A 17,286-nucleotide genomic window follows, 5' to 3' on the forward strand; every position below is an offset into this window, starting at 1 on the left:
CAACTCGTCAGCCTCGCTCCCCACTTGCACTCCCGGACCGTCCGAAACCCCGAATACCGCCACCCACTTGGAGCTACCCTCACCCCCAAAATCTCTGGCATGGTCCGCGAGAAGGACTCCCAGAACTCCATCAATTTCGGGCATGACCAGAACATGCGAGTGTGGTTCGCCGGCCTCCCTAAACACCGCGCACACCGATGCTCTACCCCTGAAGAACCGACTCATGCGTGACTTTGCCATATGCGCTATATGCACCACTTTAAATTTAATTAGACTTCATCGCACGCAGGAAGATGTCGCATTTACCCTCCATCGCATTTACCCTCCATAGAGCCTCACTCCAAACCCCCTCTCAAATACTCCACTGAGCTCCTCCTTACACTTCCTCTTAACTTCCCCCAAAGTGGCCTCTTCCCCCTCCATCAATTGCCGGTGAATGTCAGAGACCGTATCCTCCCCTATCTCATCCTGGGACACAATCTGTTCAAGCAACGTAGGGGATGGCAACCATGGAAATGTAGCCATCTCCCCACTCTTCCCCTATCCCCCTGCTCTTCCACTACATCCCATATATGGTAATACCCTCATACCAATACTCCAAACGTAAGGCGGCAAACATTACCAAACCCGACTAATACAGGTTAACAATACAAAGTGGGTAACAAAATAACATTAAAACATACAAAATGATCCCCCCCCCCACCCCACCACCATCACACACACACACACACACACACACAAACATACAGTTCCACAGTTCGATCTTGCAGGTGAACCCACCCCAAGAAAAACCTACGTCCTCAGAAGTCCCCAGTGCACAGTCTCTTAGAAAGCCGCTCGCCTCCTCCAACATGCCGAAGTAGAACTCCTTTCCCCCATGTGTGACCCACAAGTGAACCGGGTATATCATCCTGAACCACACCTTGCCCCTGAAGAGAGCAGCCTTGGCCTTGTTAAACACGGCCCTTCTCTTGGCCAGCTCTGTGCCCAACTCCAGATAGATGCGGACCGTATGCCCTTCGAAGGTACATTCCCGAGTCTCCTTTGCCCACCACAGGATCCTTTCCTTGTCCAAATACCGATGGAGCTGCACAATGAGTTCCCGTGGCACCTGCCCAGCTCACGGCCTCCTCCTCAATGATCGATGGGCCCGATCAACTTCTGGAGGGCGGTCGAAGACTTTCCCCCCCACTAACTTTCCAAACATTCTCGCCACATATTCCTTGGCATTCGTGCCCTCAATACCTTTCGGCAGCCCCACAATTGTCAAGTTTTGCCTCCTCAAGCGATATTCCAGGTATCAACCTTTTCCTTCAACTTCTTCTTCCACTCCACCATCATCAGCATATCTGCCTCAAGGAGACAACCTGATCGCTGTGATCCCCCATCGTCTCCTCCAGCTTCTGGAGCAACGCATTCTGCGCCTCAAATCTCTGATCCACTCACCTCAGGGCAGCGAGAATCAGCTCTGCCACTTTCGCCAAATCCTCCCAGGCCGCCAGCCTCTACTTCTCGAATACGGCAGAGAGAATTTGGACCAACTGTTCTGTTGTCCACTGTGCAAGCAACAATACCATAGCTCCCTCCGCCATCTTTTCCTCTGCTGCGCCACACGTGTCCTCTTGGTCTGAAGAGTGCCCCATGTTCAACACACTCCTTGATTGATAACTCCTTGACATCACCCACCGAAGGAGAATATCTTGGGCGGGATTCTCTCAGCCCAGGCTGGGCCAGTGAATCGCCGGGCCGGGCGCGAATCGCGCGACGCTGCCCCGACGCCAATCCGCCTATTCTCCTGAGAGCGGAGAATGGGCGCCATTGGCGCCAGCACAGTCGGCGCAGCGCCAGTCGTGGGCCGCTCTACGTGGCCCCCCCACCACCCCCTCTGCCGATTCTCCTCCCGGGATGGGCCAAGCGGCTGTAAATAAAATCCGAGTCCCGCCGGCGCCATCCACATGTGGTCTTATCCAGCGGGACCTCGGCACCCATCCATCCGGGGGCGGCCTGGTTTGGGGAGGGGGGTGGTGGGGTGGGGAGGGGGTTCCGACCCCGGGGGGGGGGGGGGGGGGGGGGCCTCTGCTGTGGCCCGGCCTGCGATCGGGGCCTACCGATCGGCGGACCGGCCTCTCGGGCTGGGGGCCTGTTTTACTCCACGCTGGCCACTGTTGCCCTACGCCATGTTGTGTCTGGGCCGGCGCAGAGAAGAGACCCACCGCGCATGTGCGCAATCGCGCCGGTCGCACTGAGCATGCGCGTATTGGCGCCGGTCGCACTGCGCATGCGCAGACCCGCGGCGCCCATTTGTCGCCGGCATCGACAGCTAAAGCGGCGTAGGTCGCTCCAGTGGTGTGCTGGCCCCCTGTACAGGTCAGAATCGCTGCTCCTGGAGGCATGTTGACGCCATCGTGAAACGCGACGGCGTTTATGTGGCGTCAACACTTAGCCTCAGGATCAGAGAATCCCACCCCATATTCTGCACCGGGAGTATTTTCTTCACCTACAACACCCCCATAAAATGAGCAGAAAGGGCCAAATTATCCAACCCCAGGCCAATTATCTAATACCTCACCATCCCAAGAGCATTTCCTACAGTACATCAGTGACTACACTACAAAAACTCTTCATTGGTTTTCATGTGCATATAAAGCAGTGTAAGATGCTACAGAAATAACAGTCTTTCTGTAGTATAATTTCAAGTCTCACCATTGTCTCACTCCACCCTATTTCTAAAACAACTTGAGCTCTTTATCCCAGTTTTTGATCCCTGACCTTTAGATTCTGGATTATTTTGTTCTTCCCTCCCACCAGTTTCCCTTGACACTCCACTATTGGAGAGTGAGCATTCGGCCGTCATGAACTTTCTGGGTGGAATTTATTTTGACTTATTACCTCCCTAGCTATCTTCAAATGCCTCCTTAAAACATAGCGTTTCATACCTGGCTCTCAATCACAACTTCTCCCAATTGTTGGTCGGTATTCATATTCCCTGTCCCAACAAAGCGTTTTGGGATGATTTATTTTGTGGAAGGTTATTTCAGATTTCCAGTATCAGCAGTATTTTGCTTTGATATAAATCAAGCTGTCGGGGGTATCAGTTCTACCAGTTTTGATCCATCCAATTCTATGCAAAAGACTTCCCTGTTCTAATGGAGTGTTTAGGGATATTTACAAATTGGAAGATTATACTGAAGTGACATTTTCACCGGAAAGCAGTTGTACCAGTTCTGAAGTAACCAATTCCATACAAGACTTACCAGTGCTGAAGTCAGATATTGAGCTTTGTGAAGTGTCACATATATTGTCCAGGGCTGTCAGAGATAAATTATACATCTGTCCACAGTGTAGGTTGGCTATTTGACAATGTGTGTTGGCTGTATCACATAATACTGCGTGTCCATCACTCCCCTTTGCTGATGCAGAGTATGACACTGCACCGTTAGTGTGGGTCCAGGACACGAAAGCATCGTTTGTGTTACAATCCAGCTGGACCCCGAGATTCAGTGGGATGCACGAAGCTGAAAAGAATGAAAAGACCAGATGAAGAGCACTTGACCAGCAGCTGCTCAAAGTTTTGTAGAGTTTTTGTCCTAACTAAAATCTTCTTGACAATGTCAAAGAGTCATAATGACACAGGAGGAGGCCATTCGGCCCATCAAGTCAATTTTGGCTCTCTGTAGAGCAATCCGATCTGTCCTACTCCCCTTGCTATCCCTTTACCCCTGAAAAGTTTATTTCTCTCAAGTGCCCATCTAATTTCCTTTTGAAATCATTAATTGAAATCACCACCATTGGTCCAGCAGCTAATGGGGACAGCTTTACTTCATCTCCTAATCAAAACCACTCATAATCTTGTACACCTTGGTCAGATTTCCCTTCAATCTTCTTTCCTCCAACAAGAACAACCCCAGCTTCTCCAACCTCACCTTGTAGCGAAAATCCTTCCTCTCTGGAACAATCCTGGGAAATCCCCTCTGCACCCTCTCACGGATCCTTTCGAAAGTGTGGTGCCCAAAACTGGAGTTGTGGCCTAACCAGAACTTGATTCCGTTCCAGCAAAAATTCCTTGCTTTTGTCCTCAAAGCTGCTCAATGAAATCCAAGATCCTTATGCTTTGCTAACTATTCTCTCAATAAGTCCCGTCATCTTCAAAGATCGGTGCACATACACCCCCCCCCCCCGCAATATAGCTGTCCTTGCGCACTGTTTAGAATTGTACAGGGACAATTAATCTCTGTACAATTAATACAGCGATTAATCTATATTGTCTCTCCTTATTTCTTCGGCCGAAATGCATCATCTCATACCTTTCTATATTGAAATCCATGTACCACCTTTCTTCCCATTCTGCTCACCTAGCTATGTCATTGATTACTATCATCCTCCCTGTTTGTCACATTGGCCAGTTTAGTACACCACTGTCTACCAGCCTCTAGTGATGGAAAAACAACCATTTAACACAACTCGATGTTTACTGTCCTGAAGCCAATTTACTCCAAGCTGTCACTGATCCTTCTGTTCCATGAACCTTAATTTTGTTAACAAGCCGTTTCAAATTATTTTTAAAAATCTATATAGACAATGCTCACTGCATTCCTTTCATCCACCTGAACGCATTTCAGAAATTCCTCCCTTTTCTCATCCTTCTCAATGGTCTGAAATTTACACTGGATTTGGATTTTTTGTCACGTGTACCGAGGTACAGTGAAAAGTATTGTTCTGCATACAGTCCAGACAGATTGTTCCATGCATGAAAATCATTGGACTTTTAATAAATACACAAAGTAAATGCACAGACATAGACATTGGGTTAAGCATATGGAGTGTAGTGCTACTCAGTAGAGAAGATGCATGGAGATATCAGTTCTGTCCATAAAAGGGTAATTGAGGAGTCTGGTAACAGCGGGGAAGAAGCTGTTTTTAAATCTATTAGCGCGTGTTCTCAGACTTCTGTGTCTCCTGCCTGATGGAAGAGGTTGGAAGAGAGAATAACCTGGGTGGGAGGGGTCTTTGATTATGCTGCCCAAGGCAGTGGGTGGTGTAGACAGAGTCAATGGATGGGAGGCAGGTTCGCATGATGAACTGGGCTGTGTTCACGACTCTCTGAAGTTTCTTACAGTCTGTGAGCAGAGACCTTTTAACCCCCTCCCATACAAAATTGGTGGTGAGTTTGCCTATGCTGGGCCAACTTGTTCCACTGCCAGTTAATGTCCTTGGGTCTTTAATTGATGTGGGCCTGCCACTCCCAGAGAGAGGGTGTCTCATGTGTGAGCTGCTGCCCAATCAAATTGCCTGTAGTTCCCTTGTCCCAGCAGTACCAGGAGCTCTGGTGACAGTTGGAGTTCAGGCAGTTTTTGAGGACTATAGACTCATAGATAAGTCTGTGGTCTTGTACAGGCCAATTCGGTATTCCCTGGTTGGGGGGGGGGGGTGGGGGGGTGGCAACAGGATTGAGCAAGGGGAGGGAAACATGGGGGGAGGTGGTGAAATACTTTGGGGGAGCCTCCAATGGCACAAGATGCCCAACAAGAAGGTAACCCCCATCTAAGCCTGGTCACAAAGCTTGACAGGATTTACTGGGCAGATTGAATCCTAGACACAGGCCTCCCCAGCTATGGGTACAATCCCAATGGTAGCAGAGGGACACTCATAGGTGATCATTAATGGACCACATGTGGGCCTCAATTAACCATGGGCAAGTGACCCACCCCTTGCCTCTCCCACTATGGGTAAAATCCCAGCAGCAGCAGGAGGTACCAACTCTCAGGATGGCTTATGCCAATTGCTTGCCATCCTCAAACGTCTACCCACGATGCGGTTACAGAAATGCCTATTCATCCTCCTAACTATTATCAAAGATAAATTACTGCATTTCTACTGTTTGCTGTTCCCTCCTGTGCATTTTCTTGGACATTGGTGCCATAGGCTAAACTGGACTCCTTCAAGATGTCGCCATGTTGAGTATTGATTTGAGATATCCCAAAGACTCCTGTAGCTCCTGTCTCTTTCTACTCTTCCAATGGGCACCCAATGGCTACTATCTTGAATTCCCATTGCTTGTGATGATCTCTGGGATGCTTGGCAGGGTGTCAAGCTGCCCATCAAGCTCAAAATCCGTAGCTGGATCTCAAATGCAACTGGAGACATTGCCTACACCCATGGTTCCCCCAAGGCATGTGAATTGATTACAAACGTGGGGTGGTTATGCATCATCTTTGAATATTTTTAAGGCAGAACTGGACAGATTCTTGATTAAGAAGGATGAAAGGTTATTAGGGGTAGGCAGGAACGTGGCATTGAAGTTACAATCAGATCAGCCATGAACTTATTGAATGGCAGAGCACGCTCGAGGGGCTGAGTGGCCTAATCCTGCTCCTAATTTATATGTTTGTATGTAAATACCCTGAAGTTCCCACATGATGCAGGAATTATAACCAACAGATCTCAACTGTCCCTCCATGATCTAAGAAAATAAAACTTGATTCCATCTAGTTAGTACTTTGTATTCCATTCTATTCCCTGTGTGCTCTTTCCAAGGCAGGCTCTTGGCTCATTGTCTGCTGATGCTTAACCCTGAGCTATTTTCCCAGGCAGGTTTTGCCAGTGGTGTTTGCCATTGCCTTCCACTCTTAGGAGCAGGGAAAAAAGGACCTAGGTCACCTCAGCCAGAACAGGAACTGAACCCACACAATTGATATTATTTGAACCACATGCTAGCTGAAAAGGGCAATTTGGGCATCTTGAAATATTACACTGCAACCAGTTTGAAAACTCTAGTTCTATTATTTACTGCAGAAGTTAAAATCTCCAGTTCTGACTGTGGGAACTGCCAATTGTAACATATATTGCAAGAACACAATGTGTCAGTGAGGGGCAGCTTCCAGGCATAAAACCTGCAGATGTTAAAACTCAAGGTCTACTATACAATGCTGGACCTCCAGGATGTCTGCCGATAAAAGCAGGGAGGGGTGATGGATAGCACCCATGCCTCGAGAGGAGCCATTAAACAGCAGGGAGGAAGATGATTGATAGCTACACCCCAGATATCGGACCACCGATATCACTAATTACAAGACAACATACGTGCCTTTTTAATGATTGGATAGTTTAATTAAGCATCCCCACCTTTAATGTGAATAGTTAATTATTCTCATATACTATGCATGATGTAACATTAATCGATAGCCATGATTGGACGTAGATAACTAGTAACAAACGATTGGTAAATGTTAATTTCTTGGAATCGAATCTCGAAGTATAACTGTCTGTACTATCCTTGAATCTGTGCTCTCTGGTAACCCAATTTGGAATGCCAATAACCCTTGCAACAACTTGTAATAAAGGAGTATTTCTTTTACTCCAAGAGTTTTCGCTGGTTTCTCGTGAGTGTAAGAAAGAAGTACACTAAGGTTGAATAGCTGTACTTTCCTCCGCAACACTAGCTATCTAACCAGTTGTGCTATTGAAGTTAATTCATGTATTTCTGAGTAATTCAGGAAAAACACATTTTGGACAGTGAGATTGATGCAGAAATTAGCGAAAAGGGAAGTTTCACTTCTCTTTAGTTACCTGTTTTCTTTGTGATGGAAGCACTTTCAGCTGTGTCACATGAATCATCGTGTGCACGAACTGTGATGGTGTAGGTTTCTCCACAGTCCAGCTCAGTGATATCACACAATGTTTCATTAGCGCTGCATTGTTGCATATTGCTCCCTTCCGCTGTGGCAATGTATGATATTGCACCTTGACTTAACTCCCATGAGACGGACATATATCCAGCATCACAGTTCATGAGAGCATCTACATTCTGTGGGACACATGGTACTGCAAAAAGAAAGTTCATCCAACTGAAAATACACTGAGTGACATATAAATGTCTATAAAATACGAAAAATGTCACTATTGCAATTTATGTCTTTTTATTTTAGAATTCCTCATTTAAAATTCTTGTCTAGAATTACCTGTTTTCACTGTAACAGCAGAGCTCTGTGAGCTGTTACACTGCATGCGGATTGACTGCACAGTTATATAGTAGCTCAGTCCACAATACACATCTGAGATCACACATTCTGTGTCTGTTGAATTGCATGAGGCCCAATGACCACTGTTTCCTTGGGCTGTTACAAGGTAGGACTCTGTACCGTTACTGGGATCCCAAAACACTGACACATTGTTACTTTCACAGTCGATGTGAGCGACCACATTCTGTGGGATACAAGGCACTGTAGAAGGAGAAAATACAGAATAGATTTCTCAATTCATAGTAGATTTAATACTGCACATATACTTCTAAAACTGATACCAGACATTTGCAGGGTATCGGGAAAGTGCAGGGGAATGGGGTTATCTAAATTGCTCATGCAGAGAGCTGGCATCAGCTCAAAGGGCCAAATGGCCTCATTGATGTTGTACCCATTCTAGAAATCTAAGGTTCCATTCCTGAATTAAAATGAGTTCTGCAATGGAAGGACTTAAACTTGATCAGTATTTAAAGGATTAAGGGTTCAATGGATGACTTTGTTACTAAGATGAACAGTAGCAATTTATAACATACAAAATGTAAGGTGGCATTTATTAATGTACAGTTTTGTAATGCTATATTAATTCTAGTTGTTCCTGTTCTTTAGGGACTTTAATATGTTTATGTTCACAAAAACACAAAAATGTTTCACCTGCTTGAATTTCAAAAGCTGGACTTGGTAAACTGGTACAACTCTCATCCATTGCTAGTATAGTTATATTGTACATCTGGCCACATGGGAGGTCCACGATCTCACAGTTTTCTTCTGTTGCATTGCATGAATACCTGTCTCCTTCCATTCCTTCTGCTATTGCGATGTAGTTCACTGCACCATCACTCAGCTCCCACAATACTGACACCGTGTCTGTTGCACACTCCAAATAAGCACTTACAATCTGGGAGCTGCAGGGGGCTGAAGATACCAGAGAAACAAGATGGATAAAGTCACAGACAGCATTTTACTTAAATTCACCCTTGTACTTATAAAAATTACATTTGTAAATGTTTACAATGTGGTCGACAAAGAATTGCTTCTGTTTACATCAAAAAGTAATACCCAGGAATAGTGAAGAATGAAAAATAAAGGATCTTAGTTGGTTGCTATATAAATCACCTGCATGATAATGTACTTTCACTATCATAATAATTCTATTAAGTGGATCTAATCATAACTATTGCATGTCTTGTACACTCAAATTGTTCTGTCATATTGCTGCAGCTGTTACATAACAATTTGAGAACATACAAAATAGGAGCTGAAATAGCTATTTGGTCCCTTGAGTCTGTTCCACCTTTCAATAAGTTCAAATCTTGGTCCTCCCGAGGTTCTTATTTGTATTTCAATGTCTCCCTATACTAATCACCAAGACCTTTTTTAATAAAATAGATAGGAGCATCACGAGCTTCGTGTGGGCAGGGAAAGTTCCGAGAGTAAGGAGGGGGTTCCTTCAGCGTAGTAGGGACAGAGGAGGATTGGCACTACCGAACTTGGGCGATTACTATTGGGCCGCCAATGTGGCAATGATACGTAAATGGATGATGGAGGGTGAGGGAGCGGCGTGGAAAAGACTGGAGAGAAAGTCCTGTAAAGGAACAAGATTAGAGGCGCTGGTGACGGCGCCGCTACCGATCTCACCTAAAAAGTTTACCACGAACCCGGTGGTGGCGGCAACATTGAATATCTGGGGACAGTGGAGGCGACAGAGAGGGGTGCGGGGAGCCCTGGTGGGGTCCCCAATCAGGAACAACCATAGGTTCGCCCCAGGAAGAATGGATGGAGGATTTCAGAGCTGGTACCAGTTGGGAATTAGGAGGGTGGGAGATTTATTTATAGATGGGACTTTTGCGAGCTTGGGAGCATTGGAGGAAAAGTATAAGTTGCCCCGGGGAAATTTCTGGAGATATATGCAGGTGAGGGCGTTTACTAGACAACAGGTGAGGGAATTTCCGTTGCTCCCGACACAGGGTATACAGGACAGGGTGCTTTCAGGGGTGTGGGTCGGAGAGGGCAAGGTGTCAGAGATTTACCGAGAGATGAGGGAAGAGGGGGAGAACTAAAGGAAGAGGTGGGCGAACTAAAAGGAAAGTGGGAAGAAGAACTAGGGGAGGAGATAGAGGAGGGTATGTGGGCTGATGCCCTAAGCAGGGTAAATTCCTCTTCCTCATGCGCCAGGCTTAGCCTGATTCAATTTAAGGTGCTACATAGAGCACACATAACGGGAGCAAGATTGAGCAGGTTCTTTGGAGTGGAGGACAAATGTGGGAGGTGTGGTGGGAGCCCGGCAAACCACGCACATATGTTTTGGGCGTGCCCGGCACTGGAAGGGTATTGGAAGGGAGTGACAGGAGTGATTTCGCGGGTGGTGAAGGCCCGGGTCAAACCAGGCTGGGGGTTAGCTCTATTTGGAGTTGCGGATGAGCCGGGAGTGCAGGAGGCGAAAGAGGCCGACGTTGTGGCCTTTGCGTCCCTAGTAGCCCGGCGCAGGATCCTACTCATGTGGAAGGAGGCGAAACCCCCCGGACTGGAGGCCTGGGTAAGTTATATGGCGGGGTTCATTAAACTGGAGCAGATAAAGTTTGCCCTGAGAGGATCGGCTCAAGGGTTCACCAGGCGGTGGCAGCCATTTCTCGACTACCTAGGGGAACGTTAGAGGGAAGACAGATGACCAGCAGCAGCAACCCAGGGGGAAGGGGGGGGGGGAGGGGGGGGGGGTTAGTTTAGTTTAGGTCAAAGATAAAGGGGTTTTGTTACTTGTGTATTGTTAAAAATTTCTGTATTGTTATTGTTGCGTTTGCTTTGTAAGAGGGGAAAAATTGTTGTTTGTGAAAAAAATTTCAATAAAACATATTTAAAAAAAAAAAGTTCAAATCTGTTCTGACTGTAGCCTTAGCTCAACTTTCTTGTTGGTCCCCCACAACCCTTGACTCCTTTGTAGATCAAAAATCTATCTAATTCAGCCTTGCAAAGTTGTAACAAGACTCGGTAGCACAGTGGTTAGCACTGTTACTTCACAGTGCTAGGGTCCCAGGTTCCCTTCCTGGCTTGGGTCACTGTCTGTGCGGAGTCTGCACGTTCTCCCTGTGTCTGTGTGGGCTTCCTCCGGATGCTCCGGTTTCCTCCCACAAGTCCCGAAAGACGTGCTTGTTCGGTAATTTGGACATTCTGAATTCTCCCTCAGTGTACCTGAACAGGCGCAGGATAATGATAATAATAATCGCTTATTGGCACAAGTAGGCTTCAATGAAGTACTGTGAAAAGCCCCTAGTCGTCACAATCCGGTTGGTGGCGACTAGGGGATTTTCACAGTAACTTCATTACAGTGTTAATGTAAGCCTACTTGTGACAATAATAAAGATTATTATTATACACCATCCCATTACAATAAAGGCCAACACTCCATTTGCCCTTCTAATTACTTGCTGTTCACGTTTTGTGATTTGTGTAGAAGGAATGCAGATCCCTCTGTACCACAGCTTGCTGCAGTTTCCCCATTTAAATGATATTCTGCTTTTCTAGTCTTCCCATCAAAATTGACAACCTCACAGTTTCCCACATTGTATTGCATCTGTCAAGTTTCAGCCCACTGGTACACTATACAATTGAAGATTCTTTGGCCGGGATTCCCCGAAATCCCGGCCAAGTGTTGATGCCGGCGTAAACACCGGAGTGGTGAACGCTGGCCTCAACGGGCCTCCTGGCCCAGCAATTCACCGGTGTTCAGGGGGCTAGCATAGCGCCGGAGTGCTGCGCGCTGCTCCAGCACTGAAAGGCGGCCCTGCACGGCCAGCACGGGTCCGCGCATGCATGCGACGGCCGTCTCCACGCCGGCGCATGCGCGTGGTGGCCGTCTCCGCGCCGGCGCATGCTTGCGGTTGCCATCCCTGGAGCAACATGTCGGGGACCTAACAGCAGGCTGCGCGGAAGGAGGTAGGCCCCCACCAGATCACGGCCACCCGCCGATCGGAAGCCCCTGATCGTGGGCCTGGACCCCCTGGAGGCCCGACCCCCGGAGTCAGATCCCCCCGCCCCCCCACCAGGACATCCACTACGGCCGCGGGTCCGACCTCCCGCCGGGTGGTACCAGGTTGGAACCACGCCGGCGGGACTCGGCGGGTGTTTGGCCGGTCGCCCGCAGAGAATTAGAGTACCCAATTAATTTTTTCCAATTAAGGGGCAATTTAGCCTGGCCAATCCACCTACCCTGCACATCTTTGTGTTGTGGGGGTGAAACCCAAGCAAGCAAGTGGAGAATATGCAAACTCCACACGGACAGTGAACCAGAGCCGGGATCAAACCTGGGACCCCGACGCCGTGAAGCAGCAGTGCGAACCACTGCGCCACCGTGCTGCCCTTCTTTTGAAACCTAAGGATGCAGACCATCAGGTTCAGGGCACTCGTCTGCCTTTAGTCCCATTAGTTTTCCTAGTACTTTTCTTCTGATGATAATGACTCTTTTCGGTTCCTCCCTCCCCTTTTCCCTTTGATTTTTATTGGGATGCTTTTTGTGTCTTTTACCATAAAGACAAATCCAAAACATTTGTTCAAAGTCTCTACAATTTACTTGTTTCCTATTATTAATTCCCCAGCCTCAATCTCCAAGGGACCAATGCTCACTTTAGCTATTCCCATCTTTTTTATATTATTGTAGAAGTTTGTACTATCTATTTTACTAGTTTACTCTCATATTCTAAATTTTCCCTTTTTATTGTTTTTAGTCATCATTTGCTGGTTTCTAAAATGTTCCCAATCTTTGGGCTACAACTAATCTTTGTAGCAATGTACACCTTTTCTTTCAATTTGATACCATTCTTAACTTAGCTAGCCATGGATCATGCATCCTTCTCATAGAGTCTTTCTTTCTCAACAAAATATATCTTTGTTGAGAGTGATGAAATCTCTCTCTAAATGTGTATCATTGATTCCCTACAGTGTTACCTTTTAACCTATTTACCGAGTGCACTGTCGCCAATTCGGTCTTCATACATTTGTAATTGCCTTCATTTAAATTCAAGACACTAGCTTCAGACCTACGTTTCTCACCCTCAAACTGAATGTGAACATCTATCATTCTATGATCAATTTTACCTAGAAGATCCTTTAGTGTGAGCTCCTTAATTACTACCATATCATTACAAATTACCAGGTCTTAAATGAATATGAGTCTGCAAATCTATTTTTGCCATCATTCTTCCATGTTTCTATACTGGCAGATGTAATGGATGGAGATTTGCACAAGGTGGTTGATAAGGTGTTTCACAAAGGCCTTATTATAAACAAATTCAGGCATACAGTGTAAGAGGAAATGTAGCAACATTGATAAAAGGTTTGCTGACTGATAAAAGACAAAGAGCTAGTTAACAACATTGTTCGCATTGGTGAGGAATGTGTGTGCATGTCTGCATATGTGCATGTGCCTGTGCATGTGTACTTTAGCAACTGTGTTAACAATACAAAGGAAAATGCTTGGCAAACAGTAACTAGGATTGCAAAGATCACTCTGAAGATCTTGGGAGAATGGACAGATTTAGTGCCAGTATAATATGGATGAATGCGAAACAATACATTTTGGGGGAAAGTTTCATGGATACACACTGTGCGGAAAAACAGATAAAACAGTGAACTATGGAGTCAATGATACTTTTTGCCTAGTGTTGTAAGTCAGTACACTGCAGTATTAAACGAGTTAACAAAATATGCTGGAAGTTTACTTCATTTTGGTCTACTTAGTCCAGTATTTGTCAGTCAAATAAGGAGTTACCTGTTTGAATTTCAACCATTGAACTCTGAGATTGGTTACATGTGCTGTCAGATGCTGTGACATACACAGAATATAACTGGCCACAGAGTAACTCTGGTGTTCTACATGATGTTTCTGATGTGCTGCACGGAGTGATGTTCCCATCGGGTCCTTCAGCAAAGGCAGTGTACAACAATGCACCTCTACTGTCGTCCCACGAGACCAAAGCTGTATTTAGGTTACAATCCAGCCTCACTTCTACATTCTGTGGATCGCAAGGGACTGAAAATAAGATTGAAAGTTAAAATGGATGGAAGATAACAGAATAAAACTATCAGTTTAATGAATAAAGGGCTGATGAATTTACTAAATTATATTGGAACTTAACACAGCAAAATGAAGGGAAAACTAATCATATAGTGTATTCAGTACTTCATCTGTCAGTTATTGGCATTGACTAAAACAAGAACAGCAGTTTCATCATCATTTGTTATGTTGGTCAAGCAATTTTCACCAATCCTATTCATTTAATCTCAAACCTATTAATGCTGACATTATTAAACTGATGTTGGCTTCCATGGCAGGATGGCTTTAATGACACTGGGAGCCCACACCCAGTAAAATAAATGTAGTTTTATTTACACACAATATTTACACAGCCCAGTAGATCCCTACCGGGTTCCTGTTCCGATCAGTGCCTTACTGGCTGCCCTTTTATACAGAGGTTAATCGAGATTCCCAACCCTAGCAGGGGAACTGGTACTCTGCAAGGGCCACGGGGAGATAATCATCCCCACCCCATAGGCCCAGGGCGGGCTATTACATTCCTCCTCCCCCGAAGGTCCGAAGACCCCCTCAATGGCCAATGAGGCGGAGAATGAGGAGCAAGCGGAGATTGTCGGATTCTTTTTGGCTCCAGCAGCTCAGCAGGGGTTCCCCAGTTACTCCTGTATGCAAACAAAAACTTTGCCTGCCTGGTGCCCATTGAGCCAGAGGTCTGTTTCTTTAGCCTCTGTTTAACCGTTTCCATGGCCCTCTCTGCCAAGCCATTTGATGCTAGACGGTGTGGGGCAATGGGGACTGTCATAATATACACCAGTATATCATGGTGCAGACACACACTGATGGACACACAGTGGGACCAATCAACACACACAACACCGCAGCCAATCACCAGTTAGAGCACACGCACTATAAAGACAGGGGGCATCAGAGTTCCCGCTCATTTGAGTTGCAGCTAGCTAGGAGGACAGAGCTCACAGCCTGCAGCACAGACATTCACCACGTGCTGAGTGCATCGACTGGTTAGGACAAGGCAAAGGTCTTTAGTTAAAGCTAGCATCGTGGTAACCCACAGTCTGAGTATGTTAAACAGTTAATGATTCAATAAAATAGTGTTGCACTATTTCAAGTGTTGGTGACCTGTATGTGTTCCACGGATCCAGAACACCCAACACATCAGGGACTGGGCGAATCCCGTTGCTTTTCATAATAGAGGCAAACTCTTCACTCGTGAAAGAGGCCTCGTTATCTGTCACGAGCACCTCAGGGATTCCATGGGTAGAAAAAGAAATGCGCAATCGCTCGACTGTCGCCTGGGAAGTGATCGACACCATCCTGTGAACCTCCAGCCACTTCAAGTGGGCGTCCACCAGGACGAAGAACATCAACCCCAGGAATGGACCAGTGAAATCAGCACGCACGTGAGCCTTGGGGCGCCTGGCCACTCACAAGGGTGTAGAGGTGCCGCCATGTGGAGCTACTGGTGCTCAGGACAGACACTGTTGGGCCAAGGTCTCAATATCTGTGTCCAAACCTGGCCATCAGATGTACTTTCTCACCAGCATCTTCATTTTAGACACTCCGGCATGCCTGTTGTGAAGGTCCTTCAACACGATTGTCTGGCCCTTCGGTGGAACAACAACCCCTGTGCCCCACAGGGGGATACCATCTTCCACAGCCAGCTCCGAGAACTTGGAGGAGAAATTTTCAACTTGCCTGGTAGCTGTCAATGCTGCCCACCGTATTACATCAGGTGCCGCAACTTGGCAAGGATGGGGTCAGTCCGCATCCAGTCATGAATACATGATGCATTTTAGAGGATCAAATCTAGGTATGAATTATACTATGAATGGCAGAATCCTTTCGGAACATTAATATACAGCGGGATCTGGGCGTGCAGGTACACAGTTCCCTAAAAGTGGCAACAGAGGTGGCCAAGGTGATTAAGGAGGCACATGGCATGCTTGCCTTCATCAGCCGGGGCATTGAGTACAGGAGTTGGGAAATCATGTTGCAGTTACATAATACCTTGGTTAGGCTGCATTTGGAGTATTGCGTGCAGTTCTGGTCACCACATTATGAGGAAGACTTGGAAACTTTGGAGGGAGTGCAAAGAAGGTTCACCAGGATGTTGCCTGGTCTCGAGGGTGTTGGCTCTGAGGAGAGGTTGAATACATTAGGATTATTTTCACTGGAAAGACGGAGGCTGAGGGGAGACCTGATAGAGGTCGACAAAATTATGTGAGGCATAGACAGGGTGAATAGTTAGAGGCTTTTTCCAGGGGTGGAAGTGTCAATTACAAGGGGGCGCAGGTTCAAGGTGAGAGGGGGAATGTTTAAGGGAGATGTGTGGGGTAAGTTTTTCACACAGAATGGTGGGTGCCTGGAACACGCTGCCAGGGGATGTAGTGGAAGCAGGCACATCAGCAACATTTAAGAGGCATCTGGTTGGGTACATGAATAGGGAGGGAATAGAGGGATACGGACTGAGTAAGGGCAGAAGTTTTTTTTTTTAGTTAGGGCATCATGATCGGCACAGTCTTGGAGGACCGAAGGGCCTGTTCTGTGCTGTACTTTTCTTTGTTCTTCATAAAACAAGTGCAAAGTGCAGCACTACCAGTAGGGGTCATATTGTGAGTATAGAAAAATGAGACCCTTGCTTGCTCTGTACATCATCGGCTTGCATTCTGCAGGACATGGCCATGGCCATTGGGAAAGAGATTCCACCAAATTAGCCCATCAGATGAGACAATTTATAGACACCTTTTCATAAGAAATTGGCTTCCTCCTTTCTTCCCTGAATCCCCAGAGATATCCATTTGGATGTGAGTAGGTTCAGTATTCAATTCCCTATGTACCCGATTCTGCAATGCATATAATGAGACTCAGGAGTCCTGAATATTTGACGCACGTTTAATGTAATGTTCTCCCAGACATATATTCCTATTAATAATATTTCTCATTTCTCTGATGGAGGCAGTGAGGTTAGGTCACAACTTTAGAATTTTGGGAAAATATTGCTGGTCCAACAAAGCAACTGTTATGCAGAAACTTTGCGACCAACAAACCCTGCGCTCATTCGATCAGTGAAATCATTTTAGACTAAAGAGAACACAAAATCAAAGTGGATGGCTATTGCTGATTTGTCAAACCAAAGACATCAAAGACATAAGCTCAAGTTGTGGATGCTATAACAGTACGTCTACATTTTAACCTGCACAATGTACAGAGACCAATTTAACAAGAACA

At 46.3% G+C, this 17,286-nt stretch overlaps 1 protein-coding gene across 1 annotated transcript in view; it reads right to left on the reverse strand.

Moving 5' to 3' along the window:
• The window catches only part of LOC140426523 (uncharacterized), a 210,174-nt gene that overhangs the window by 67,869 nt on the left and 125,019 nt on the right, over positions 1–17,286 (reverse strand). Inside the window, exons 27-31 of the mRNA XM_072511403.1 lie at positions 13,777–14,037; positions 8,670–8,930; positions 7,959–8,219; positions 7,567–7,821; positions 3,255–3,515 (exon numbers count right to left, since the gene is read on the reverse strand). Of these exons, the coding sequence (XP_072367504.1) occupies positions 3,255–3,515; positions 7,567–7,821; positions 7,959–8,219; positions 8,670–8,930; positions 13,777–14,037 (1,299 nt within the window). The remainder of the gene's footprint in view (positions 1–3,254; positions 3,516–7,566; positions 7,822–7,958; positions 8,220–8,669; positions 8,931–13,776; positions 14,038–17,286) is intronic.

The sequence above is a fragment of the Scyliorhinus torazame genome, chromosome 7 (assembly GCF_047496885.1).
Source record: "Scyliorhinus torazame isolate Kashiwa2021f chromosome 7, sScyTor2.1, whole genome shotgun sequence".
Classification (NCBI taxonomy): Eukaryota; Metazoa; Chordata; class Chondrichthyes; order Carcharhiniformes; family Scyliorhinidae; genus Scyliorhinus; species Scyliorhinus torazame.